Source organism: Phyllostomus discolor, chromosome 1 (genome assembly GCF_004126475.2).
Source record: "Phyllostomus discolor isolate MPI-MPIP mPhyDis1 chromosome 1, mPhyDis1.pri.v3, whole genome shotgun sequence".
Taxonomy (NCBI): domain Eukaryota; kingdom Metazoa; phylum Chordata; class Mammalia; order Chiroptera; family Phyllostomidae; genus Phyllostomus; species Phyllostomus discolor.
The window spans coordinates 2,004,113-2,028,845 of NC_040903.2; the positions used below are offsets into that span (position 1 = coordinate 2,004,113).

The following is a 24,733-nucleotide window of genomic DNA, read 5'->3' on the forward strand; positions in this document are numbered from 1 at the left end:
CAGCCCCAGTGTCCCCCGACCTCTGTCGCCCGCGGGCGGGTGTGCCGCAGCTGCCCACGGGGTGCGGAGCCGGTCTGGACACCTTCTTATTTTTCAAAATAGCCAGGAGAGCCTGCGAGCACCGGAGGAGTGTGGACGAGACCCGGTTTCCAGCCCCGGGAGTTGCGCTCGACTTACGGAGCCTCCGTTTTCTTGCTTTGGAAAGGGGCGCGTGTGCCCCGCCCCTGAGCTGCGGGGAGCCTCGGAGGGGCCCCTTTTAATGAGCACGCGGTTCACGCTGGAACTTTCTCTCCAGCTGGCTGGGCTCTCCGGCAACCGAGCGAGGGGGGCGGTACTGCCGTCTGTTTCTCGCGTGAGACACCGGACCCTCAAAGGCCAAATGCCTGTCGCGGGCCAGTGGCCAGGAAGCAGCGGGCCGCCCTCAGCCCCACCTCGGCCCCCGCACACCTGAGAGCCGGCACACGGCACGTGGCTGCCGCCGCCGTCAGTGCTAACTAGGGAGCAGTCCGCCCGCATTCAGTGCGGGCCTGGCTGGGCGGTTTCCTTGGTTTTAAGTAAACTTGCCTGTTGTTAGGGATGTTTTGTGCATTATGGCCCGCCGGGCCGCTCTCAGGGAGATGGGAACAGCAGGCCGTGTTCCCGCCCTTGGCAGCTCAGACGGGCGGGGTCTGCACACACACCCACACGGCGTCGGAGAGCCTGCTGACGCCACGGGGGGCTCGCTCCTTGGGGTCCCCAAGGCCCAGCCACCCTGCCTGAGCCCCAGCCCAAGACAGCGGGTGGGCCTGCCGCCTGGGGTCACACTGGTTTCTTGCAGGTGTCCCTTTAAGACAGGGAATGCCACGGCCCGGCCACTTTACCCAGACCCCGCCGAGGCCCTTCTCAGCGTGATAGCCTGGCCGGTGTGGCCCCTGCCCCCGCCCCCCACCCCTGGCCCCTGGTGTCGGGGGAATCCCTCGTTTATTGAGGGACAAGCCTCGCCTGAGCACCCCTGGGTGGCTGTGTCGGCCTTTCCTTGCCCACTTTGGCTCCTCGTCTGGCCTGGACTCACCGGGCTGGCCAACAGGCGAGGACGCTGTCCAGGGCCAGGAGTCGGCTGCATACAGGACTGCGTGCAGGGCTGCCTTCGGCTGCTCGTGTCGGGCCCACGCGGGTTCTGAGCCTGGGGGCGCTTCGGGCTGTGCGGCCATGGCCATCGCTGCCGTGTGGCCCCACAGTATGGCCGCCGGCGTGCCCACGAGCAGGGCGTCTCGCAGACACGGACGTGTCGGGTCACGGAAACAAGTCAGCCCAGACCCCGTTGCCATCTGTGCCCGTGCACTTCGGGGGACTGAGGTCCTCGCCCCGCTGAGGGTCTCGGTGGCGGGGGGTGGGGCCCCTTTCACCGGGCCGTGTCATTGACACGGGGCCGACCTGGGGTCTGCCACTTCCATGCGTCTCTGAGGGCGCAGCCCAGGCGCTAACCCCCTTCCCCTGGGCTGTCCGCCCGCAGGCCTTCTCTGTGCGGTTGGAGTGTGTGTGGCACCCCCCACCCTCGCACGTGGGGACAGCAGGTGCACTCGGCACAGGGCGGGCCTCTGCTGCCCGGGGGCCTCCTGCCGCCTCGGCCGTGTGGTCCCACCGCCTGCCCGCATGCGCCCAGGGCGGCTCTGCTCTCCGCCTCCAGCCCTCTCCTCTGGAAAGAGCCCCTCCCAGGGGCCAGGTGGCCCTCTCTGCCGATCCTGGGCCTGCACAGGAGAGCCCCGGTCACGTGGTCTCCGTCTCTGTGTGAGTGCGCTCCACACGTGGCTGTCTCGTGCAGGGCCCCGTGGACAGCTCGTTCCGCCCTCAGCACTGCCCACTGCGGCTTCCCTTGTGGGCCCCCAGCCCCGGGTGGCCCCTGGGGCTGCCCCTGAGCCCAGCGCCCCCCGTCCTTGGTGCTCCCCCACTTCCCTGACCGATGGCCTCCGTGTGGATGTGGACACACTGTTGGCAGGAGATTCGCTTCCTACCTGGTGCCCCGAGTGGCAGAAGGGGCTGTGTGACGTGCCGCCTTCACCACAGCGCGGCCCTGACTTCCTCAGCTGCCCTGACTGGTCTCTGGTCACTCCTCCCACCGGCCTGGAGGTCCACTGAGGTCAGGCCGGAGTCCTGTCTGTGCCCCCAGCCTCCAGGACGAGGCCGCACACGAAGGAGTGCTGGCGCACACCGGAGGGAGGCGTGGGTGGCGGGTGGTGGACGGGGGATGGATGGGTGTGTGGTGCGTGGGTGGCATGACTGTTAGGGACACAAAGCAGGAGGAAGTGTGGCCGTCAGTGGGCGGTCCCCAGGGTGTGATCACCTGTCTTCGAGCAGGTGAGCCGCTGGGACGCACAAGGCACCCGGGTTTAGAACCAGGCGGACAGACCCCCCCCGGGCGGACAGGCCATCCCAGGAGGGCGCTCTGCTCCCAGAGGGCCCTGGGGGGGGGGGCGGGAGACCTGCAGGTCTTGCCGCTCCGCCGCAGAGACCCTCGCCTCTCCGCCCCTCCTCAGCTCCCCGTCTGCAGCCACAATCTCGAGGGTGCTGGGGAGAAGAGAGCTGTGTGTGTGGCCACCCCACCCTCCCCCCAGGGTACCCCACCCCACCCGGCTGGTGCACGGGGGCCCAGGCCACTGAATCTGCTCTGCTGAGAAAGCTGTGACACCCACCAGTCCAGCCAGGGGACACAGCCCTTTGAGGGGACAGGAGGGACACAGGCATGGGCGCCCTGCCCCGCTTTTGGCATCTGGTCTGTGTTGGGGGGCCATCCCCCCACAGCCTGTCCGCAGCGCCGCCTCATCCCCGATGTGGGGCTCCTCATCCCTACCACTGAGGTCCGGGCGTTGTGTGGCCCTGCCCCGTGTGGTCACCGCTGCCCAGGGTCTCAGCCCGACCTGGAGCCATCCACACCTGCGTCTCTGGGCCCCGCCCCCGGGGCCGGGAGTGGAGACACTGCAGTCGGGTCCCCTGTGGTGGCCGCAGCAGCCATCAAGGGTCCTCCGCCTCCCACGCGTGGGCGGGGAGGGGTGCGTAGGGGGTTTCCGGGAAGGCTTTGAGAAAGCGCTGGACTCCCCCTGCCCCACCCGCCGGCCTGTCCCGACTGCTCCTGGCTGGACACCGCGGACGCTCCAGGGAGGAGAAAACCACCCACGGAAACAGCAGGTGCCCGGAGCGGCTCTCCCAGTCCGCCGGGCCGCCCTCTGCCCTGCCCACAGCTGTGGTCGGGTCCCGAGGGGCCTTGGCTCCTTCCTCGCCCTCCTCCCCGGGGAAGGGCACCTCCTCGGGACCCCAGCCAGACAGCCAGGGGTCACCCTCGGCCCTGGAGCACAGTCCTGCTGAGGCTGCCGGTGCGCCCCTCCTGCCAGGGCCCCGCCCCTCCCCGCCCCTGTGAGCTGGCACCTGTCACACCTGCCCGGCGGGCGTGGCGCCTTCACGTGCGGGTCTCTGTGCACCTCCCCCACGTCCCCTGCCCTCCCCGCCCAGTCACACCCTCACGCCTCAGCCTGGACCCTCCCCGGACACCCCACTGCCTCCCCCCAAGGCCCCCATGGGCCCCTTCTCTCTCTCTGCTTTACCAGAGGCACCAGCAGCCCCGAGTCCTGCCCTTGCAGTGGGGGGAGGCTGCCGTCTCATCCTCAGGCTCCCAGGCCGGCACCCTTCCCCGAACCCCCCTGCCTCTCCCCCATTTCCAGCTGGACCCCGATATCCAGGAGGGGAAAGAGCGTCCATGTGGGTGCCAGAGCTCCTGATCCCCCCAGGGCTCGGGCGAGCGATGCAACATGTGGTGCCCCCGTTTCCTCGCCTGTAAGATGGGACAGCGCCACCCACAGGGCGGGGCTCGCGTCAGCTGTGCGGTGCGGGCTCGCCTGCTGCCGCTGCCGCCACCGTGGCACAGGGTCCCGGCGAGGAGGGTGGGGTGGCCTGGGCCTCCGGGAGCACAGAGGATGGGCTCCATGCCCGGGGGGCGCTCAGTCCAGCTTGGGGGGCTGGGCGCCTGAGAGCGAGGAGGGAGACATGCTGGGAGGGCTGGTCTGAGGCCCCCCACCTGCAGGGAGTGACGTCCTAGGGACCCGAGGGAGGGCACAGGTCCTGCCGGCCCCAAGGCCGGAGGGGGCAGCAGAGCTGTGACCCAGCTGTTGACCCCAGCCTAGCCCGATCAGCGCGTGGGACCTCGGCGGCCAGCCCACGGGAGGGCGCTGCTTGGGGACCTGGCCCCGAGTCTGAAAGCAGGCCTGTTGCATCAGCAGTTTCTTGAAAACATCCATTCTCTCTTGGCCCTGCAGCTGTTTTTCCTTAAAAAGAAAAACACAAACCAAAACCAAAACATGAAGCGGATTTCGGAGGCACGCCTGCCCGGCCGCTGTCGGACACGCGAGCACGAGCCGCCGTGCGGGAGAGTCTCAGCGTGCAGCCAGCCCTGGCCCTCCCCAGCTTGGCCAGGCTGCGTGAAGGGCCAGATGCCGTCCTCCCAGGGGCCCGTTGGGACCCTCCAAGGACATGGGGGCAGCTGGGGCTCCTGCTCAGCGCCTTCGCACAGGCTGTTCCCTCTGTCTCCAATACTGTTCCCCTCGCTGTCCTCCCAGCAGCTCCTCTCTGGGGGGCTGTACCCCCAGGAGACCAACCCCCACTCTTTGGCTCCCCCCGCCCAGCTCTGTGACTCTGGCTCTGTCCCACGGACTGGCTCATTCACAGTGTGGCTGGGCCATGGCTCTGTGGCTCTCTGGGTCTCTCTGGGTCTCTAGGGCCTCGCCCGTGTGTGACAAGTGTCCACTTAGCAGTTGTCTGGTGAAGGCCTTAATGCACCGGCTGCCTGGGGCACAGTGACGAGCGTCCAGGGCCCCGGGCCTCGGCTAACGCTCCTTAAATGAAGTCTGCGCCCCGATCAGCAGGAGGGTGAGGCCCTCTTAATACACCCCTGAGGGGAGTCCCTGACCTGCAGCGCCCCTGCAGGGGCTCAGCCAGGCCGGTGAGCCCAAGCCACTCCTCCTCCAGGGAGCCCCCCTGAGCCCTGAGGCCGGCACCCCCTTGTTCAGGCTTCCCCTGGGACCTGCCCCGGCCCTGCACCTGTGTTCCCCGATCCGGCTCCAGCGGCAGCAGCAGCAACAGCAGCAGCAGCCGTTTGAACTGTGACTCGGCGTGCGGCCCCTCAGCCCTCCCGAGCTCGCTGAGCTCCGGCCCTGCTCTGGACACTGCCCCAGGACGGGGAGGCTCCCGTGGCACTGACATCCCCGTGGGGGGAGAAGATTAACTCATGGGAAGCAGAGGACAGGGACAGAGCCCCGTGCTGGGCGGGGCTGGGCCCAGGGCGGCTGGGTCAGAGGCAGGGACACAGTCGGCAGCTCCTGCAGGGCCCCAGCAGCCGGCGGTGGGTCTGAGCACCCCGGGTGGTAAGAAGGTTCTAGATCTGCTGGTGCGGCGGGGGCTGTGCACCTTTAGGACTGGCTGGTGGATTGCACGTGGCACTCACTCGGGAGAAAGGAGTCACGGTAGTCGTCACACAGGGGGCACCGTGGTGACCGGGTCCCGGCCGAGAGCCCCAGGCAGCGGTAGGTTCGGCTTGGAGGCTGGTGGGAGGCGAGTGGGGAGCCGGCTCCAGACACGCCCGGGACCCAGGTGGAGCCCCCACGTGGCCCCTCCGCACCCACGTGGCTGCCCGGGCACTCGGGCCCACGGGGCTCAGGCAGATCCAGCCACGAGCGGACTGAACCCTTCGTGCTGGCCGCGGGCTCGCGGGGGAGAGCAAAGTGCTCACAGCTGTTGCCGGAGCTGCAGGCGCTGCCAGGAGCCCACAGGCAGATGGGCGGCCCGCCCCTGCCCCCACACGGGGCGGGGGGGGGGGGCGTGTTTGTTCCCACACTGGCGCAGGGGGACCGGAACGCTGTATTTTTCTCAGAATACAAATGAGTCTTGGCCCTCGCTCCCCGGTGCTGGCTTCACACGTGGTGGCGGAGGCAGAGCCAGGGCCCAGCGCAGCGGGGGCGGCGGGTGGGGAGGCGGCCAAATTGGCAGCGGCGCTGAGCGGCAGGGCCCACCCGGGCCTGCACGCGGGCCGCCCCTGGCTCCCCAGCCAGGACCTCGGGGAGGCGAGACCAAGGTGCAGAAGGAGCTGCTGGCCGAGGACCCACCCCACCCCCCAATCTCAGGACACCCAGCCAAGTGTGTCCTCCCAGCGGGGGGCGGGGAGGCGGGGCCCCCACACCTGCCCTCCTGGTCTCCAGGGTCCCTTCTCTCATTGCTCCCCCTCCCTCCCCCTCCAGGCCAGGGAGGGGCCCGAGCCCCCTGCTGGCCAAGGTCCCGCTGGCCACTCTCCGAGCTCCCCGGTTCCCGTGGCTCCCAGGAAATCATGCTCCACATCTCTCCGCTTAAATCGAAGTTGGGTGTGCACGTCCTTTGAGGAGTGACGCCCCCGGCCTGTTACCAACCCCAGCCGTCCCCTGCCCCTCCCCCCCCCCCCCATTCCAGCTGCCCTTCCCCGGGGACAGCCTGCCCTTCCTGTCTGCCTTTCTCGACCTCAGTCTTCCGGAGTCTGTGCCGGTGGTCCGTCCGAAACACCGAGTCTGTGCGGCTGCTGCTGCTGCTGCCGCCTGCTCCCCGGCGTGGTGCACGTGTGTCTACTGGTTTCCCTCGCGGGGGGGAGGGGGAGCGCCCTCCGCTCCCTGCCCCCTTCCAGACGTGGTGAGAGCGTGGCCCGTGTTGGCGCCAGGGGGTCACGGACACGCAGCTCACGGCGGAGCCGAGGCGTGCGCCGGGAGGCCTCTTCCTGCCGCATCGCTTCCCCCCGCAGTTATCAGTCGCTCCGTTGTTTTATCTGTTCGTCTCGAAATGCGCTTGTTTCTCATTCCGCACCAGACCCCCCGCCTCTCGTGGACACCCCCAGGCCGTCCGCACGCGCCCCGAGTGTTCCGGACCTCCCGGGGGCTGGCCCTGCCCCTGTGCTGATGGCGCCGGGGCCCCAGAGGCCTCCGGGCAGGGCGCAGGGCAGGGGAAGGGGCGGCGGGCGGTCTGGACGGCCCGGGAGTGACCTGTCCCGTCCTCGCGCCGGGCTGGCCCCGTCCGCCCGGCTGCCAGCACAGGATCCCGGACTCGGGAAGCCGGGAGCAGGCGCTGGCCGGCTGTTGGCTCAAGGGCGGCGTCTCCTGGCCCTGACCTGGGGCGGCTTTCCCGAGGACGGCGAGAGTGATCCCACGCGTGGGGCTCTGCCCTCCTGACCTTTCACCTCGCAGTGCCGTCACATGGGGGGGGGCCAGGGTTCACACTGTGGATTGGGGGCACACAAACCCTCGGTTCAGGGCACCGGGGACGGAGCTCTAGTCTGGAACCCGTTTCCCACAGAGAAGAGTGGGCAGAAGCCCCTGTGCAGGCGCGGCCCCTCCTGTCCTGGCCGGTCAGCCGCCCCCGCCCCCGTCACGGCCAGCCGTCCCGACTCCTGGCACTGGAGGACGCGCCCTCTCCCCTCAGTTGGCCCGCTCACACGGGGGCGGGGGGGGCATGACACAAGCTCTCAAGCAGCCTCTCTCCGCCTCCCTCGTGCCCTGCGCACGGGGAACTCGAGTCTCGGGTTTTCTGGTGGCGGCGGCTGGACTGCAAGGCCCCGAGTGGTCGGAGGGGCAGACCTTTGTCCCCCTCAGGTCCGCCCAGTGAGGGGACACGCGGGGGTCTTGCCACGTGAGGGGGGCTGGAGACACCCCCAGCTCACCGCTGCCGGGAACCTCTCGCCTGTGGGGCCTGTGCCGTGAGGACCGGTGTGTGCATGGGCGCCGAGTGCCTGGCACGCCGTGGGTCCGCCGCTCCCGGAGCTGCCTCCCTCTGTGCTGGGAGTCCGTGCGCCCCCGCCCGCCCTGGGGCAGGGGCTCTCCCCAGCACACGCCCGGCCCAGCCCTGCCCACCCTGGGTCAGCCCCTCCCAGGTCTGCAGGGCCCCCTGGGCCAGCACGAGCGGACCACACACCTCTTCCCGACTTGGGGGCGAGTGGGGGGCCGCACGGGGCATCTGAGGCCCCTGGAGCTGCAGGAGACCCTCCAAGGGGAGCAGACTCTGTCCCCTGTGCCTGTCCACCTGGGGTGGGACTGTCCGAGGTCTGGGCGCTGCTCAGGAGGTTAGGATAGTGAGGCAGCCTTCCCAGCCATATCAGCCACAGCTCGAGGCTGGCCCCTGGGTCCCAGCTTCCTTATCAGTAAACTGAAGGGAAGAGGGCTGTTTTGAAAAGTAAATCAATAATGAGATCCAGTTAGATGAGCAGGCCATGGCACACAGTAGGCTCGCACATTCACTGTTGAGCTGTCTGGCAGAGGGCCAGACTGTGAGTGGGCCCAGAGGCTCGCGACGGACAGGGGCCTTGCCCCCCCCCCCCACTGGCCCCCCCCGGCCCCACGGCATTCTGGGAGCCAGGGGACCCGCCAGGAAGGGCTGGGCGGCCAGCTCCCTCTGGTTCTCATTAGGATGTGTCACTTCCCCTGCCCCGGCCCCTTCCAGTTGGCAGTGTCCTCCTCACAGCCCTCTGGGGACCGTCACAGCCCAATCAGTCCTGTCACCTCACCAGAGGACAGCCAGGGACCCCGGGCCTTCCAGAAAGGGGGGGAAGTGGGGGCCCGGCTGGGCCATGGGTGCCGGGCCGAGGAAGTTTCTCCTGCAGGCGGTCAGGCGTGGCAGGGCGGGGGGCGCTGAGGCAGGCCGGGCCGGGACTGGAATGCCTACTGCGATGAGAAGCTGGTTTGTCCCCAAAGGCCCTGGGGCCACTGGAGGGGACCGGGGGGGCCGGCCGTGTCCGGAGTGGTCTTCTGGTGAACGGGATGGGGCAGGTGGGCGGGCGGACAGGTGTCTGGGAGGCCCCCGGGCACCCGGCCACCTGCTGGGCGAGGGCTCCCTCCAGGCCTGCCCTGGGGCCCGCCCCAGAGGTGCCCGTCCCCTGTCCTGGGTCGCCTTTCGGTCTCTGTCCTCGGGGATGCCCCTTCCCCGGTGGCCCGCGGGTCCCACTCCAGCAGGGTCCTGTTTGTGGGAATTCTGAACCCGTTCCCTGCCCCCCCTGCCTCCTCCCCAGCACAGTTCTCCGCTTTTCCTGCTCCAGCTTCACCCTGCATTGGGGTGCCCGCCGGCCAGCCAGTCCTGTATCGGGGTGCACACCGGTGGTCTTGCATCGGGGTGCCCACCAGCAGGGTAAGCGTTCATGTCTGCACCAGCTCCCTTGTGGCCTCGTGGCCCAAGCCCAGCTGCCCCACGTGCCCCCGTGTCACCCCCTTGCCGTCCAGAACCGTGTGCAGATGGGCCCGAGACGGTGGTGTCCTCCCCGCGGTGCCCCCTCCCCTCCAGGGCCTCCTGGGCTGCCCTCTCCGCCCAGGGGCCGCCCATCCACGGGCTGCGTGGGACCCTCCACGCAGCAGCTCTGGCTCTGGGGTGTGACCACACACAAGTGACACCTTCCGTCCCCGTGACCTCATCTTTCCACGGATCCCCCAAACTGTCTGGCTGGCAGGACCCCGGGAGTGCCGCCCTCAGGCCCTCGGGCGGGAGACCAGCCTGGGTGTCTGTCCTGCTGCACAGGTGGGGGCCGTGGTCCCAGTGGGGAGGGGGTGGGGCGGGCAGCTGGTGGCCCCTCCCTGCTGCTGCGGGGCGTGGGGCGCTGCCTGCTTCGGCTCCACCCTCATCACGTGGGCACCAGGTGTGTGTGGATCTCCAGGCCCAGAGAGGGAGAGCACGTTGGCTGAGGTCACCGGGCAGGGATGGCAGAGACCAGGTGCGACCCCAGGCAGCCCGACCTGGAAGTTTCACTGGGCCTATAGGCCGACTGCGAGGAAGGCCAAGGCGACTCAGACCGGCCAGCCCTGTTCTCAGGAACTCACAGTCCCATGGGGGGCCGGGGGGGGGGGGACAGGCAGGTAATCTGACAGTGGGAGGGGCAAGGAGCCCCCCCCAGCCAAGAGGTCAGAGCCTCCCCAGAGCAGGGGCGATGGGCAGCGTGGTCAGGCGGTGGACCACGGAGTCCAGCCGGTGGGGTTGTGGACATGCTCCCTCGGTGTCTGCTGGGCCCGTCCCGAGCCCCGGCCTGCCCTGGCCACGCAGAATGCCAGCCTCAGCAGCCACCGCCCCCAGAACTATTTTCAGACCCGATGTAGCTCTAGACGCAAACATTTTGTCAAGATAATGGCCACCCTGGACCCCATCCACGAGCAGGCCCGCTCCGAGACACCAGCAGAGAGAGAAGGCCCCAGCCGTGGTGACAGGGACCGAGGGCGGAGGCCAGATCAGGGCCCAGCCCCTCGACGACCCAGCGTGCTGCTGCCGCCTCTGACCAAACAGAGTGTGAACACCGCGCTCAGGAGCTCGGTGCACTTGCTCCCCTCCAAGGAGGCTCCTCCAGGCCGGCGGCTGGCACGCACCACCCCTCCTGCCTTTCACGGGGGTGGGGGGGGGCTCTCTGCAGTCTCGCACACACCCTCCCAGAGAACCGGAGACGCATAAACACTGCCCACGTCCTAACGTGAGGTCAGGAGAGGCCCAGGGCAAACTCGAACGCAAACATCAGGAAAAAGGAAAATCATAGGCCAGCTGCGTTTACGGACACCAAAACCTCAAGCAGAATACTAGGAAAAATATTTAAATGGGATTAATACTTCAGAGTAAAATCAGGTTTTGTCCAGCAATGCAAGGCTGACAGAATACTTCAATATCAAGGGGTTTTACCCCAGGAGGGAATAATTCCTCATTGCCGTGAAAGCAGGAAATGTGTCTGTTAAAATGCGACATTCAACCAGGCATCGCAGGTTCGATTCCCAACCAGGGCACATGCCTGGGTTGCAGGCCACTGCCCCCAGCAACCGCACATTGATGTTTCTCTCTCTCTTTTGTAACAGGGTGCAGCCAAGAGGGGAGCCTCAAACAGGGATCTGTAATAAGATCCAGAAGAGCCTGGAGATAATTGGCTCCACACCACAGGGCCACACCTGCCCGGAATCTGGCAGCTGTAGCCAAATGTGAGAGGAGCCAGAAATGGGGCTGCAGAGGAAGATTGGCGCCGGGATTTAAACTGAGACGCAGCAGCCATTGTGGGGGGGAGAGCCATGCGCAGCCCTGCAAGAGAGAACCCCATAGCTTTGGCAGAGTGAAGACTCCCTTGGCCCTGAGAGGAGAAGGAGAAGCACGCGGACTTGACGGAGTGTAGACTCCTGCAGCCCTGAGGAGAGAACCACGCGGCCTGGCAGAGTGGGGCCCCCACAGCTTTAGAAGGGGGAACCACCACCTGGTTTTAGCAGAGATCCCAGTGACTCAGCCGAGGGTGCCGGGAACCCAGGGAGGTCTCCAGTTGAGAGGGAGTACTAACTGAGAAGAACCAGAGGACTACCTAAGCCATGGACTTCTATTTCCTTTCCTGAGACACGGTACTCTGGACTGGGCAAAGGGGGAAGGAAGGAAGGACTGTGTGTTTGTGGGTGTTTTAAGGGACTTTGGGATTTTGGTGAAGACATTAGGTCACTACTTTAAGTTTGTATAACATTAAATAAACGTTTCCTTTCCTTTTCACAAATCTCTGGCATTGAGAGACGTCTTTCCTCTGGCTGTGGACATAACGGACCCGGGGCCTTCTTTCAATAATAGTATATCATCCCAGGCCCCCCTTGTTGTGTGTTCTGTAACACTTTCTCCTTCCCTTTCCTCTCTAAAAAATAAATAAATAAAATCTTTAAAAAATGCAACATTCATGCATTAAAAAATGCTTAGCAAACTCGGATGAAAGGGAACTTTCTCAAGCCAATAAAGGGCAACGATGAAAATGTGCCTCCAATGCTTCACTCAACAGCGAGCTGTCGCAGCCTTTCCTCTGAGATCAGGAGCCAGACTAGGACGTCTGTCACCGCTGATTGCACGCGCCACTGAACCAGGGGCTTCAGCCAGTGCGAGGAGACCAGAAAAAGGAAAAGGTATTAGGATTGGAAAGGGAGAAATAAAACTCGTTACTTGATAGATGTGGCGATTGATTATGTAGCAACTCTGAGTCTGTCGATGCGATGTTAAAATGAATGAGGGGCTTTGGAAGGCTGCCGGACATGAGGTCAGTAAAAAAAGTCATTAAAAATTAAGAGATAATATCAGTCATAGTGAGAAAATAAAATATATGTAAAGGTTACTGTTTACAGCATCAAGTAGAAGCTGTCTACACACCAAACAACTACGGAACATCGTTGGAGAAATGGACGAAAACTGGCATCAGTGGGGGATACCATGTACTGGAAGCTCGGGTGTCATAAATAGGCCACTTCTCTCAAAACCGATCTATAGGCCTGGCTGGTGTGGCTCAGCGGACCAAGCACCGGACTGGGAACCAAAGGGTCACCGGTTCGATTCCCCCCCAGGGCACACGCCTGGGTTACGGGCCAGGTCCCCAGTAGGGGGCGCACAAGAGGCAACCACACATTAATGTCTCCTTCTCTCTCTCCCTCCTTTCCCCTCTCTCTAAAATGAAATCAATAAAAAATCAATAGATCAGTGCCATTCTAACCACATGCATGGGAGGTGCAGCCCGATAAGCAGATTCCAAAACGGATGCAGAAAAGCCGAGTCGGGGCCCGCGAGGCGCCCTTGCGGGGAGCCGGTGCCGTGGGCGGTGTCCTTGTATGAAATGCCCGAAGGGCTTGCAAAGCCGAGCTGTGAGGCCTGGGTGGCGCTGGGCGGAGCAGAGGGAAAGGGGCCCGGACGGAAGGGTGCAGACGCAGACGCGCACCTGCCTGGGAGCTCGTCCCGTGACGCAGGAGGAGAGAACTGCCTTTTCAGTAAATGGTCGGGGGACAGCCAGACCCCCATGCGTCCTGACGAGGGACCGCCCCTGGCCCCTCTTTCCTGCCACAGGCCGGGGGCGGTTCCCGCTGCACTGGGTGGGCGTCCGAACCTGAGTGACTGACACAGCTCCGGGACAAGAGCTGCCGTTCCCAGCTTCCAGAGCCCTGGCCTGCTCCTCCTGGCATCTGACCCATCACTTCCTGGGTCACCTCTTCCCCGGCCCTCCTGCCTCCTGCTGACAAGGACCCTGCGGTTCCACGGGGCCACGTGGAGAGTCCGGGGTCACCTGCCCTCTCAGGACCTGTCACCTGAGACCCCAGCTGAGGGGGGAGTGTGGCTGGACGGAGCGGCTTACACGAAGTGGGGTGGAAGAGGGGCATGCAGAGGGGAGGGACGGAGCCACGGTGGATCTGAAAAGGCCTCGTGCTGGGGCCCCGAGCACCCTGGGGCTGTGCGGGGCTGTGGGTAGGGCAGAGGAGCGGTGGGGCCAGGGAGTGACTGTAGGCGGGACAGACACCCTGGATGGACACAGAGCCGGGGCAGGTGTGGGCTGGCCCCCGGCCCTGCTTGAGACCAGCGGAGTGGGGCCGAGTGCCTGACCCGTGCAGAATTTCCATCTTTGGTCACCGTGTTCTGAAGCCACTCATCCCGGGGAGGTCGTGACCCGCAAGCCTGCCGCTCACAGGACCATCCCGGAGCTCCCGGCCCGCCCCACGCCCTCGCCTGCCGGTGTTTGTGCCGCCGCAGCTGTGCACTCAGGCCCGGCCCTGCTCTCCTGGCCACCGGCCACCAGCTCACATGTGACCCCCGGGCCTCCTCTCTGCGCTCGGTCTCTGCCTCCGCCCGATGGGGCTTTTGGACATGGGGACCTGGGTCCTGGTCCAGTTCTTCCAGGCTCTGTCCTGGCGGGATTCCAGGTGCCCGTGGAGGGACCCTGAGGCTGAAACCGGGTGCGTCTCTGTGCAGGTGCCCCCCGAGTCAGCACCCCATGTACAGCTCACAGGACAGGCAGGGAGTTGTACAGGGGGTGGCTGTGAGCCCAGCTGTGGGGTGGGGCGGTGGGTGGGGGGTCGTGGTAAAAGCCTGAGGATTGCACAACAGGGGCAGCTGGCGGGCTCTGAAAAACTTGTTTTCCACCGAGCACAGCTGGAGCAGCAGCTGGGGGCCAGCGGCACTGGAGGGGGGGGTGGGGGGCAGGGGTGGGGGGCAGGCAGGGCTGGCGGTTGCCAGAGGACAGGCCCTGAACCCCACAGAGACCGTGTCCACCAGGGCAGCCCCCTTCATCAGCGAGGGGTCCCCCGACCTCGGGGGACCACTGGCCTCCCTAGACACAGAAGGTGGGGCTGAGCCCCCCCGGTCAGGGTCAGCCAGGGAGGGCCAGAGCTGAGAGCACCGCCAGGCCCACTCACTCGGACACGCCCACGTCCCTGCTCTGGTTCCCGAGTGGGCGACCTGAGGCCCCAGGGGCGATGAGGACGGTCACCAGGGCGCTGGTGACAGGGAGCGGGAGGATGTGGTGTTTTGGGCCCTTGTGGGGCCAGACCCCAAGTCAGGGTCATTTAATCCGGCGCCCACTGCAGCAAAGCAGGCACCTTCTTGGCACTTGAGGGAGGAGATGGGTCTCAGCTGGCGCCCTCCTCACGGCCCCCCAAATGGGTCCCCCCCACCCCGGGCTCCAGGCCTCAGGGCGAAGAAGCCCAGGGAAGCGAAGGGCCCCCAGGCAGGCACGTGAGCGACAGGCCCTCACTGGGCAGGCGCGGGCCCTTCCGGATGTCTCTGCTCTTTGTCTCTCGGGACCTGGGCAGCAGGGGTGGCCCTGCCGCGGCCCCAGCGCCCCTGAGGTCACCAGCGCATGTGAGGGGCAGTTCTGAGCTCAATGCAGCGCCTCCTCTGAGCCTGCGTCCCTGCTCCCCGCGGCCTGAGGGTTCTCTCCACCCCTGGGGACCTGGGGGTGGCCGAGAGTGGGGGGGGGTACGTTTGTGCCTCGGGCTCAAGTCCCGCTGTCAGCACAGCCCCTGGGGCGTCTCGGGCTCCCCCCCCCCCCCAGCTGCACACACAGCACAGCAGGGACCATTGTCAGGCCTTCACCTTTCCCTGCACTCCAAGGACTTGCCTGGTGCTCAGCGGCCTCCGTCCCTCCGGTACCAGGGAGACGCCAAGACCCCAGGGGGCACCCATGCCTACTCTTCTGAGTCCCCAGAGAAGCGGTGGCCGGTGGCCTCAAACACCCCTGCTGGCTAAGAACCATGTGCTTGTAAACTTTAATTTTCATACAGTAGAGAAACACAATACAAGCCACGTGGGGGTCGATTGTACAGCGAAGCGCACAGATTCGCCCGGGGCTGCACAGAGCAGGTGCCTCCCGCCGCCGCTGCCACCCCTGGGGGCTCCGTCCTGGCAGCCCCGCCCCCCGGGTCCCAACTTCCTCTGCCCACCACTCGGGATCGCCTCCAGGAGCACGAGCAGCCTTCCAGGGAGTGCTGGCACACGGGGCCCCTGAGGGGCCCGCACCGCCAGCCACAGGGCCCTGCCGGGCAGCCGGGGGGTGTCCCTTCGGTGCCTGCTCCAGGCCAGGCCTGCCAAGCCGGGGGGGCCTGGGAGCAGGGCCTCAGGCCAGACAGAGGTACGCGGTGCAAAGGCAGGAAGGCGGGAGGGAGGGTGGACTTCCGGGGACTCGCACAGGATCCCGAGAACTGGGAAGGTGGCTCTTGGGTGGGAGCGTTTGGACGTGGGGGACCTCGGGCTGCCCCCACAGGCACCGTGGTCCGGGAGCCGTTGCTCCCTGAGGCTGAGTTTAGACCCCTGCCCGAGCCCAGGCTGTGGCTCTGTCCCTGGGTGGGGGGCGGCGAGAGGAGGCTGCCGGCTCTGCTGAGGACCTACTTCGGTCCCTCGTCCCGGCCCCGCCGAGGCGCCGGCTCCCGACGGAGCCCCTCGGCTGGCACCTGTGTGCGTGCGGCCCCGGGCCCGGGCGCTGGGCGGCGCCCCGGCTTCATAGCACCACCTCGGGCGCGATGTTGAAGAGGAGGTCGTCGTTCCCCCGCCGCACCTCCAGCAGCAGCGGGGACTCGGTCAGCACGGCCTCCTGCAGCTCGCTCGAGTCCGTCAGCGGGCGCCCGTTGACCTTGACGATGATGTCGCCGTCTTGGATGCCCCCTCTGCCGACGGGAGAGACGCGGGGTCACCGCGCAGCCCCGCCCGGGCCCGGGCGCAGGGGGCTCCCGGCACCAGTCACTTAAGGGAGCCCTTTCGACCGACAGGCCGGACGGTGCCTGCCTGCGAGGCTCACCCCCCAGATCACGGACGGACACGCCTGCTCCTTCCCTCCCTCGGAAGGGCAGGTTCAAGTCCCGGCTGCGGTCTGCCTGGCTGGACTGCTGCGGGCCCGGCGCGCCGCCCCTGGGAGCCTCGGTCCCCGCACCTGCAGCCCGGCGTGGGAGCATGCTCAGCAGGTGCAGGGAGGCCGGGGGAGTCGGTCCTAAAGCCGTTACTGCAGCTGCGGCTGCGGCAGAAGAGGCGGAGCATGCTGGGCTGCCTCCCTCCGCACCCGACTTGCTGTGACCTTGACCCCCACCCTCCGGTGGGGGGGGCCTGCAGGGTGGCACGGTGACTCGGTGTCGGGTCAATAGTGCCGGCCATGTGGCCACGAGGGTGACTGCTCTAAGCCTCCGTGTCCCTGTGTGGGAAGTGGGGTGCGAGCAGCACCCCGCTCTTGGGGTGCCCGGCGCGTGGGGCCACTCTCGCTAACCGCCCTGCTGAGTTCAGAGTGCAGAGGCTCTGAATAAGGGGCCAGCGTCGGGGAGGTCACCCCGGGCCTCCTGGACCTGTAGTTCCACAGTGTTCCAGCCGGCCGGCAGTGGGCGGGGCTGTGGGCTCCACGCTCCCCACAGAAGGATGTGAGGGCCCGGCTGGTGTGGCTCAGTGGACTGAGCGCTGGCCAGCGAACCAAAGGGTTGCAGGTTCAATTCCCAGTCAGGGCACATGCCTGGCTTGTGGGCCAGGTCCCCAGGAGGGGGTGCATGAGAGGCAACCACACATTGATGTTTCTCTCTCTCTCTTTCTCCCTCCCTTACCCTCTGTCTTGAAATAAACAAATAAAATATTTTTTTTAAATAAAAAAAAGAAGGACGTGAGGGGCCGGCTAGTCCAGCACGGCCTCCTGGAGCAGCACGTGGTGGAAGCACCAGCAGGGGCCCTGCCGGGATGAGGGGCGGTGGGGTGGGGGTCCTGCTGCCGGGCTCCTGTCCATGGCCACACCCCGGAGGTCGCCCCTCCCAGCAGCCCCGGACCCCCGCGGGGACAGCCTCCAGCTCCCAGGCTGACAGTGCAGGACCACGGGTCCTGTCCGCCCACCGACGGCCCCGAAGGGTGACCCGGCGAGGAAGGGGGGGCTTGCTCAGAGCCCTCTAGGAGCCTGGACCTCCCCTGTCCGCGCACGGAGACCTCGCTGCCTGTGGGCCTTCGCGCATGGTGCTGCCCTCCGACCTTTCTCCAGCACTTGGCCGGGACGCCTGCCGGGGCGGAGGGAGCGGGCCGGAGCGCGCCGGCTTTGCGGGTGAGAGAACAGATCCAGGCCAGGCACCGGGCTGACGAGAGCCAGGCTGGTTCTCGGCGTGGGAGAGGTGGGGCTCCCCTGCTCTGCCTCCCCCCAGGACAGGGGACATTCCGGCTGTGGAAGGGCACGGCCAACGCTCTGTGGGACAGGTCACCTCTCCAGCCCGCCCCTGGCTGCCAGGCCGGGCCAGAGTCCCTGCAGCCACTTCCGCGCGGCGTCCCCGCTGGGAAGCTCCAGGTCAGGGAGGCGGGCCCCGCACAGGCCCCGCCCCCCAGGGAGTCCGACCACCTCCCACGCAGCCTCCCCGCTCCCCCCCACCGTCCCCCCACCCCCCTGTGGCCCACCTCTGAGACGGCGAATTCGGAGCGACCTCCTGCACGTAAATGCCACCGCTGACCTCTGGGAAGTCCGGGTTGCTGGCCTTCAGCTCCTCCACCAGACTGCAAAGACAGCCCGCGGGGAGGCCCCTCCCTGAGCCTCAAAGGCGCAGGGCAGCCCCTCCGCGCCCCTTGGCCAGGCCAGCAGCCTCCTCGGGGCCCCCACCCTGCCCTGCCGCCCCCACGCCGCATTGCCGTTGGCCCACCTGGGACCCCTGCTCCACGTGGGCTCCTCAAGAGAGACCTCAGTGAAGGCGGATGGGGAGAAGCGTGGAGAGGAGGGCGGGGGACAGAGGGGAGGAGGGGCCGGAGGGTGGGCGAGAGGGAGGAGGAAAAGGTAGAGGGATGGATGCTCAGACGGATGGGTGGAAGGGGGGGAGGGAGGGGAGGGGGAGGGTAGGGGGAGGGAAAGATAAATGGAGAGAAGGAAGCAGGGATGGACGAACACGGGGAGTGAGCCACAGTCCTCGCCCCCATGGGATGGACAGACAGAAGACTGCACAGGCGCTGTGACGGACGGGTGGATGGATGGACAGGTGGACAGATGGACAGGTGGACACGGGGGAGAGAGAGAGGGAGAGAGAGAACACGTGTGAAAGGGAAGTTGGTGTGTCGTCCTGACCAGGGACGGCCGGCAGATTTGCTCCCTGGACCCGCTGCTGCCGCCGGAACAGGAGGGACAGTCGCTTCAGGCACGGCGTGAGGGCGTGAGGGTGTCATCGCCGAGCACACCTCAGTGCTCCCCAGGGCCCCCCCACCCTGCCACGGTGACCCCTTTCCTCTCCAGCCCCCCGAGCTGCACGGTTTCCTCCCTCCCGGCCTCCCTCCCTCCCCCGTCCCGCCCTCACTTCCCTTCTCAGGACTTCTGGGAGCCCGCTCTGCTGCAGCTTGGTTCTGGGGCAGCAGAGGGCGGGGCGGGCCTCGGTCCTCGCTCCCAAGGAGCCCGTGGGCACGGTGGGCTGGGGGCCACAAACAGGCAGCTCCAACCCGAACACGGGACCAACGGGACGCCCGGGGTGGGGGGAGGGAGCTCTGCCCGCTAACGGGAGGCCCCTGCGCCTGCCTGAGCGGCCCGTGCAGGGGGAATAGTGCCCCCCAAAATTCAGGTCTGCCCAGGACCTCCGAATGGGACCTGGTTGGAAACGGGGTCTGTGCGGATGTAATTGGCTGAGGGTCCCCAAATGAGACCGTCCGGGCTTAGGCGGGGCTGAGAACCCAATGGCTGGTGCTTTCCTAAGAGGCAGAAGAGGGTGTCTGGAAGCGGATGCACGGGGAAGCCAGAGGCAGAGATTGGGGTGATGCAGCTACGACCCCGGGAGCCCCGGGAGCCACCGGGAGCTGGGAGAGGCGGGAAGGACACTCCTGGAGTCTGGGGGTGGGGAGCACGGAGCTGCCAGCGCCTCGATTTTGAACTTCGGGCTTTCAGAACTGAGAGAAAGTGAGTTTTCTGTGGTTTTAGGGCAGGTATATAGGACTCTGCTACGGCCGTCACAGGGAACTAGACCCAGGAGGCTTTCCGGAGGCGGGGCACCTGAGTGCCGTCCTGGGGGGGGGGGTACAGAGGCGCCCACTGGGCCGAGGGGCAGAGGGGCTCCAGGCAGAGGGACTGGCCTGAGCCAGGCACTGGGCCCCCGGGAGCACCTGCAGGCGGCCAGCGTGACTGGCCAGCGTCTGGGGCCACCGTGGGCAGTGTGGCGGGGCGGCGTGCAGGCTCACCTGGGCGTGATGGTCCTCATCCGTATGCCGATGAAGCGCTTCTTCCAGTCTGGGAAGGGAAGGGGGCACGGCAGGGCCCGTTAGAACCGCGTGGGGGCGGGAGGGGGGGCGGGCGCTCCCCCACAGGAGCAGGGAGCGCAGACACATCCTGCCTGCCCCCCACCCCCGTGAGCTCAGGGGCTGGGGCCGCCCCTCCTCACTCGTGGCTGCTCTGAGACCGGGACACGTCCCGGCTCCACCTGCTGGCTTCATGCCCCCCACACCACCCGACCACATTGGCTGTGACATGGGCTCTCCCTCAGCGCTCCACGCCCAACCCCCCCGGGGCCAGCGGGGTTCTCCTCTCCAGCCTCCACCCCGTGGGCTCCCCAGACTGCCCTTGCTCAGGTCCGAACGTGCCACCTCCCCTGCCTGCCCCCCAAATATCAGCGTTAACCCGCACGCCCAGGGGGCACTGACTGTGTGCCAGGCCCTCTGGCTGGAGCACCACACACACACAGACACACACACACACACAACCCTCTAAGAGCCCCCCCCCCACCCCCTCCCCAGCCACCCTAGCCTGTGACGCATAGCTGGGGCTCTGGACCCAGAACCGACACGCACATATTCAGAACCAAAGGGCAAACCTCAGTATCTTTTTAAAATTCCACGTGATAAAAGTAAGCTCTCTGACCGCAATGTTATTAGATGAGAAATCAGTAATAGAAAAGTTCCTAATCACTTATTACGCACGTCTAAATAACTCATATTCAAAGAAGAACCAAAAGGGAAGTTAGAGAGTATTTTAAGTTAAATAAAAGTGAAAATACGACTCATCCGAATCGGCGGGGTGCAGGCAGAGCGGTACTCGGGGGGAACCACAGCACCAGAAACGCTGCGGTCAGGAAAGGAGACAGACCCCAGATCGTGGCCTCAGCTTCCATCTCGAAAACCAGAAGACGATCAGCTGACACCCAAAGCAAGCAGAAGAAGGGAGAGAATAAGATGCAGAAACCCAGGAAACAGGGAGCAGAAACACGACACAGAACGTGAGCGAAGACCGAAAGCCGATTCCCTGAGGCCAGTAAAACCCGTGACCCTTCGGGCAGGCTGGTCGGACAGAGAGAAACCTGCAGTTCTCAGCCCCGGGAGCGGGGAGGGGACCTCGCGGCAGATGCCACGGCTGTGAGAGCGTGATCAGAGACGGTTACGAGCAACCTCACACCCATGAGTCGGACAACGAGGACACAGTGTCCAGATTTCTTTTTTTTTTCTTTTTTCTTTTAATATTTTATTTATTTATTTTTAGAGAGGGAAGGGAGGGAGATAGAAAGAGAGAGAGAAACATCAATGTGCGGTTGCTGGGGGTTATGGCCTGCAACCCAGGCATGTGCCCTGACTGGGAATCGAACCTGCGGCGACACTCTGGTTCCCAGCCCGCGCTCAATCCACTGAGCTACGCCAGCCAGGGCTGTGTCCAGATTTCTTAAACTTCCCACGTAACCGAAGCTCCCTTGAGGAGACTCGGACAACACGACGAGACCTGTGTCTGCTGAAGAAACCGAAATCATAGTTCAACACCTCCCCGCGGAGACGCACCAGACCCCGACGGCCCCACGGGAGATGGCACCGAACGTTTAAGACAGAAACGGCATCGCTTCTGCGCAAACGTCCCTGCAGAGCTGACAACGGGGGGCTGCTGCAGGATACCGTGAGGGGTACGGCGAGAAGGGCGCAGTCCGGTCCTTGGCCGTGGTCCCCCGAGCCTCCAGCGCCTTTCCTAAAACGTCTGTGATTCCCTAGGGGGCCTGGGGCGGCTTTTGCTCCCGGCTCTTGAACTTGGCCCCAGGGCTGTCAAAGATAGGTGGGTTTCTGTCCTGCATGCATGACCAGTCCCTCTCAGCCACCTCTGAGTTCAGGTCAGTGAGGGGAGGCCCTGGGGATGGGGCTGTTGTCAGGAGAACCGACCCGGTGATTAGAGGGTGGGAGCTTCAGCCCCTCCCCCTGACTTCTGGGGAGAGGGGAGGGGCGGGAGGTTGAAGGAATCGCCAAGGGCCAGCGAGTTAACCAATCAGGCCAGTGCAATAAGGCCTCCCTAAAACCCAAAAGGACAGGTTCAGGGAGCTTCTGGGTTGGTGAGCAGGTGAGGTGCAGGCTGTGCCCCCAGATGGCATGGGTGCTCCATGCTCTCTCCCCCTGCCCTGCCCTGGGCCGCCCTCCCACTGGGTGGTCCCCGAGTTGTACCCCGCTATAGTAAACAGCGGACCTAGGAAGTAAGCTGCGTTCCTGGGTTCCATGCGCTGCTCTAGCAATGGTCCAAGTCCGGGAGGGAGTCGTGGGAGCCGGCAGCCACGGGCACAGGTGACAACCGGGACTTGTGACGGCACCGGAAGACGAGGGCCAGGCTGGCGAGACTGAGCCCTTCCCCTGAGGGTACACCTTCCCCCCCGACCCCAAGACTGTGTGTGGTCCGATTACACTGTCGGGCACCAGCGTGGGGCGGGGCCACACGACTTTAAAAAGTCAGCAGACGCTCAGGTTGGACCGGAAGAAGGAAAACCGTCCACACGCACAGGCTGAGTGGTCGTCTACACAGCAAAGCGGGAGAATATTGAAAATCCACTAGAACGAACGAGTAATCATCACGGTGGCAGGGTCTCTGGGGATCGACGTACAAAAATCCATTTTATTTGTGCATTCTAGTGACAGACGACCAGAAACTGAAAGTTTCAGGACTGTCTCATGCACTAGAGCCTGGGAACTCTGAAACGTGCAGGAATCAGGCCGAGGCAGCCTGGCTCTCGCACACGGGGAGCCGGGAAACAGTGCCGAGAGCGGCCGGAGGGCACGGAACCAGAGGGGACACAGCCTGTGTCCAGGCGTCAGGAGATGCAGGGCGGCCACGGTGCCAGCTGTCCCTGATTCCAGCCCGTTGGAGACGCAGGCTCCCCTCCCTGGGCTGGAGGTGATCCCTGAGGTGCCGTTCCCCACCGTCACCGAGGGCAGATGCCCCTCAGCGCCCAGCCCCATGGGCTCAAACTCCCCAGTCCTAAGGCTGGCAGGACCCCCAGAGACCCCTGGGCCCTGGCAGCCCCCGAACCAGCATGGTGGCCCCTCTGACTGTAAAGGCCCCCCCACAGACTCCTGCACCCCAACCCCCTGGACAGGAACCAGAGGTGAACCTTGACTAACGTCCCCTTGATTTAAAGGGAAGAAGGCTTGTTTTAAAGGACTTTAGATTAACTGGATTTAGGTAATTTATATTCAGTGGAACTCCAATCAAACCATCAGCATGGTGTGGGGGTGGAAACTGACACACTGATTCTAAAATCCATACGGAGCCCTGGCTGGTGGGGCTCAGTGGATTGAGCACCAGACTGAGAACCAAAGGGTTGCTGGTTCGATTCCCAGTCAGGGCACATGCCTGGGTGGCAGGCCAGGTTCCCAGCAGGGGGCTCACGAGAGGCAACCACACATTGATGTTTCTCTCCCTCTCTTTCTCCCTCCCTTCCCCTCTGTCTACAAACAAATTAAAAACCTTTAAAAAAATAAATAAGATCCACACAGAAATCAGAGGATTGGAAGAACCAAAACAACTTTGAAAGACACGGTGGGGCAGGCCCGCCCGCTGCAGGGCTGATCGTAAAGCTCCGGCAACCAGGACGGCCGGACGCTGACGTAAGGAGGGACAGACAGACAGACAGACACCTGGGACAGAACGTGCGCGTTTTATTGCCGACCGAGCTGCCGAGGCAGTTCCGTGGAGAAAGGGCGATCTCTTCAACAGACGGCGCCGGGACAACCGAACCCCCAGGGCGGAGGACAGAACGCTGGTGTGTACTTTGCAAAATCAGTTCAAAAGGCATCGTAGTCCAAAACCGAGAGCCCCGGGGAGGGGCACTTCCAGGAGGAGGACCCGCGGAGAAAACCCTCTGACCTCCAGGCAGCAGAGCCACACCCCGCTGGACCCGCCGGACCCCGCCGGGACGCAGCCCGTTCCGACACGCGACAGCTCAGACCGGGTCTGCATGGGCAGAGCCTCCGCTCCTCAGGGGCGGGTGAGAGAGCGGGAAGGTGAGCCACAGGCCGGAGGGAAATGTGCACCCGTGCGTCTGATAACGGGGGCGTGCGTGCGTCCCACCCAGAAGGTACAAGGAACTCGGACGACATCCTCAGCGCACTGCCCCGGCAGCCCTAACTCTGTGAACGGACAAACTGTTTAACAGACGGTGCACCAGCGTCACTGGGATGGAGCCCGGTGGGAGATGAGGTCAGGGAGGGTGGGGGCCTGACGTCGTCTGGGCCGGAGGTGGCCTCAGGGTCCCCCCGCCACAGACACAGTGAGGTGGAGCCTGGAGGCGTTCCCCCGGGGAACTGCAAGGAGCACTGGGGGGTGGAGGGGGGATGTCTGCGGGGGGAGGGGCAGTGGCACGGGAGCGGAGAGGAGGCAGTCAGCCTGAGGCCCTGGAGGCCGGACCCAGTGGCGGGACTGGAGACTGTGACGGGGCGGGTGCGGGAGGGACAGGCCCGCAGGCCGGGGGACTGCGTGCAGGTGTGTGGGGGGGGCGGGGGGGGGGGGGCGGAGCCGAGACTGAGCAGCGGGGAGGCGACGGGGCGTGCCCGGAGTGCAGACGTCCACAGCCACATCCATCCCAGTCCGGAGCTGGGGGCGAGGGCCCCTCGGAGACAGACGTGGGGGGGCGGGGGTGCCCTTTTCCAGGTGGCAGCTACAGCCATGACACTGGATGGGTCCTCAGGGGAAAGGGGCCCAGCCCAGGGTGGGGGCCTCGGCCCGTCATCCTGCCCCCAACAGGCACTGGCCACTGGGCAGCTTCCTCTAGCCCCAGGGTCATGCTGTGGGAGAGGCGGTCGAGGCTGCAGCCCAGGGGACCCAAGCACTGGGTCCGGAACCCGGGCCCTCCCCTCCCCGGCCCAGCTCCTGCATCCTCCGCCCCTCCTCTGCCCGGGACGGACTTGGGACTCTGGCAAGTGTGACCCGGGGACCAGGGGTGCGCATTCGGACCCCACTTCCTGGTGCCCTGCCCCCGGGATTCCCTGCAGCTCTCTCTCCGCTCCGGGCCACAGGGACCAGCCCATCGGAGACGCAGGCTCCCCTCCCCGGGCCGGAGGCGACCCCCAAGGGGCCATCCCCCACCGTCACCGAGGCCAGACACCCCTCAGTGCCCAGCCGCATGAGCTCAAACTTCCCCAGTCCTAAGGCGGGCAGGACCCCCAGAGACCCCTGGGGTCCTGGGCCCCGGCAATGCGACAGCCCCCAAACCAGCCCCTCTGACCATGAAGGCCCCCACAGACTCCTGCACCCCAACCCCGTGGACAG

General features: G+C 65.5%; 1 protein-coding gene across 1 annotated transcript in view; it reads right to left on the bottom strand.

Moving 5' to 3' along the window:
• Positions 1–15,635: 15,635 nt before the first annotated feature.
• HTRA3 (HtrA serine peptidase 3) overlaps positions 15,636–24,733 on the bottom strand; it is a 30,113-nt gene continuing 21,015 nt past the window's right edge. Inside the window, exons 7-9 of the mRNA XM_028503821.2 lie at positions 19,414–19,462; positions 17,665–17,760; positions 15,636–15,923 (exon numbers count right to left, since the gene is read on the bottom strand). Of these exons, the coding sequence (XP_028359622.1) occupies positions 15,758–15,923; positions 17,665–17,760; positions 19,414–19,462 (311 nt within the window). The 3' untranslated portion in view covers positions 15,636–15,757. The remainder of the gene's footprint in view (positions 15,924–17,664; positions 17,761–19,413; positions 19,463–24,733) is intronic.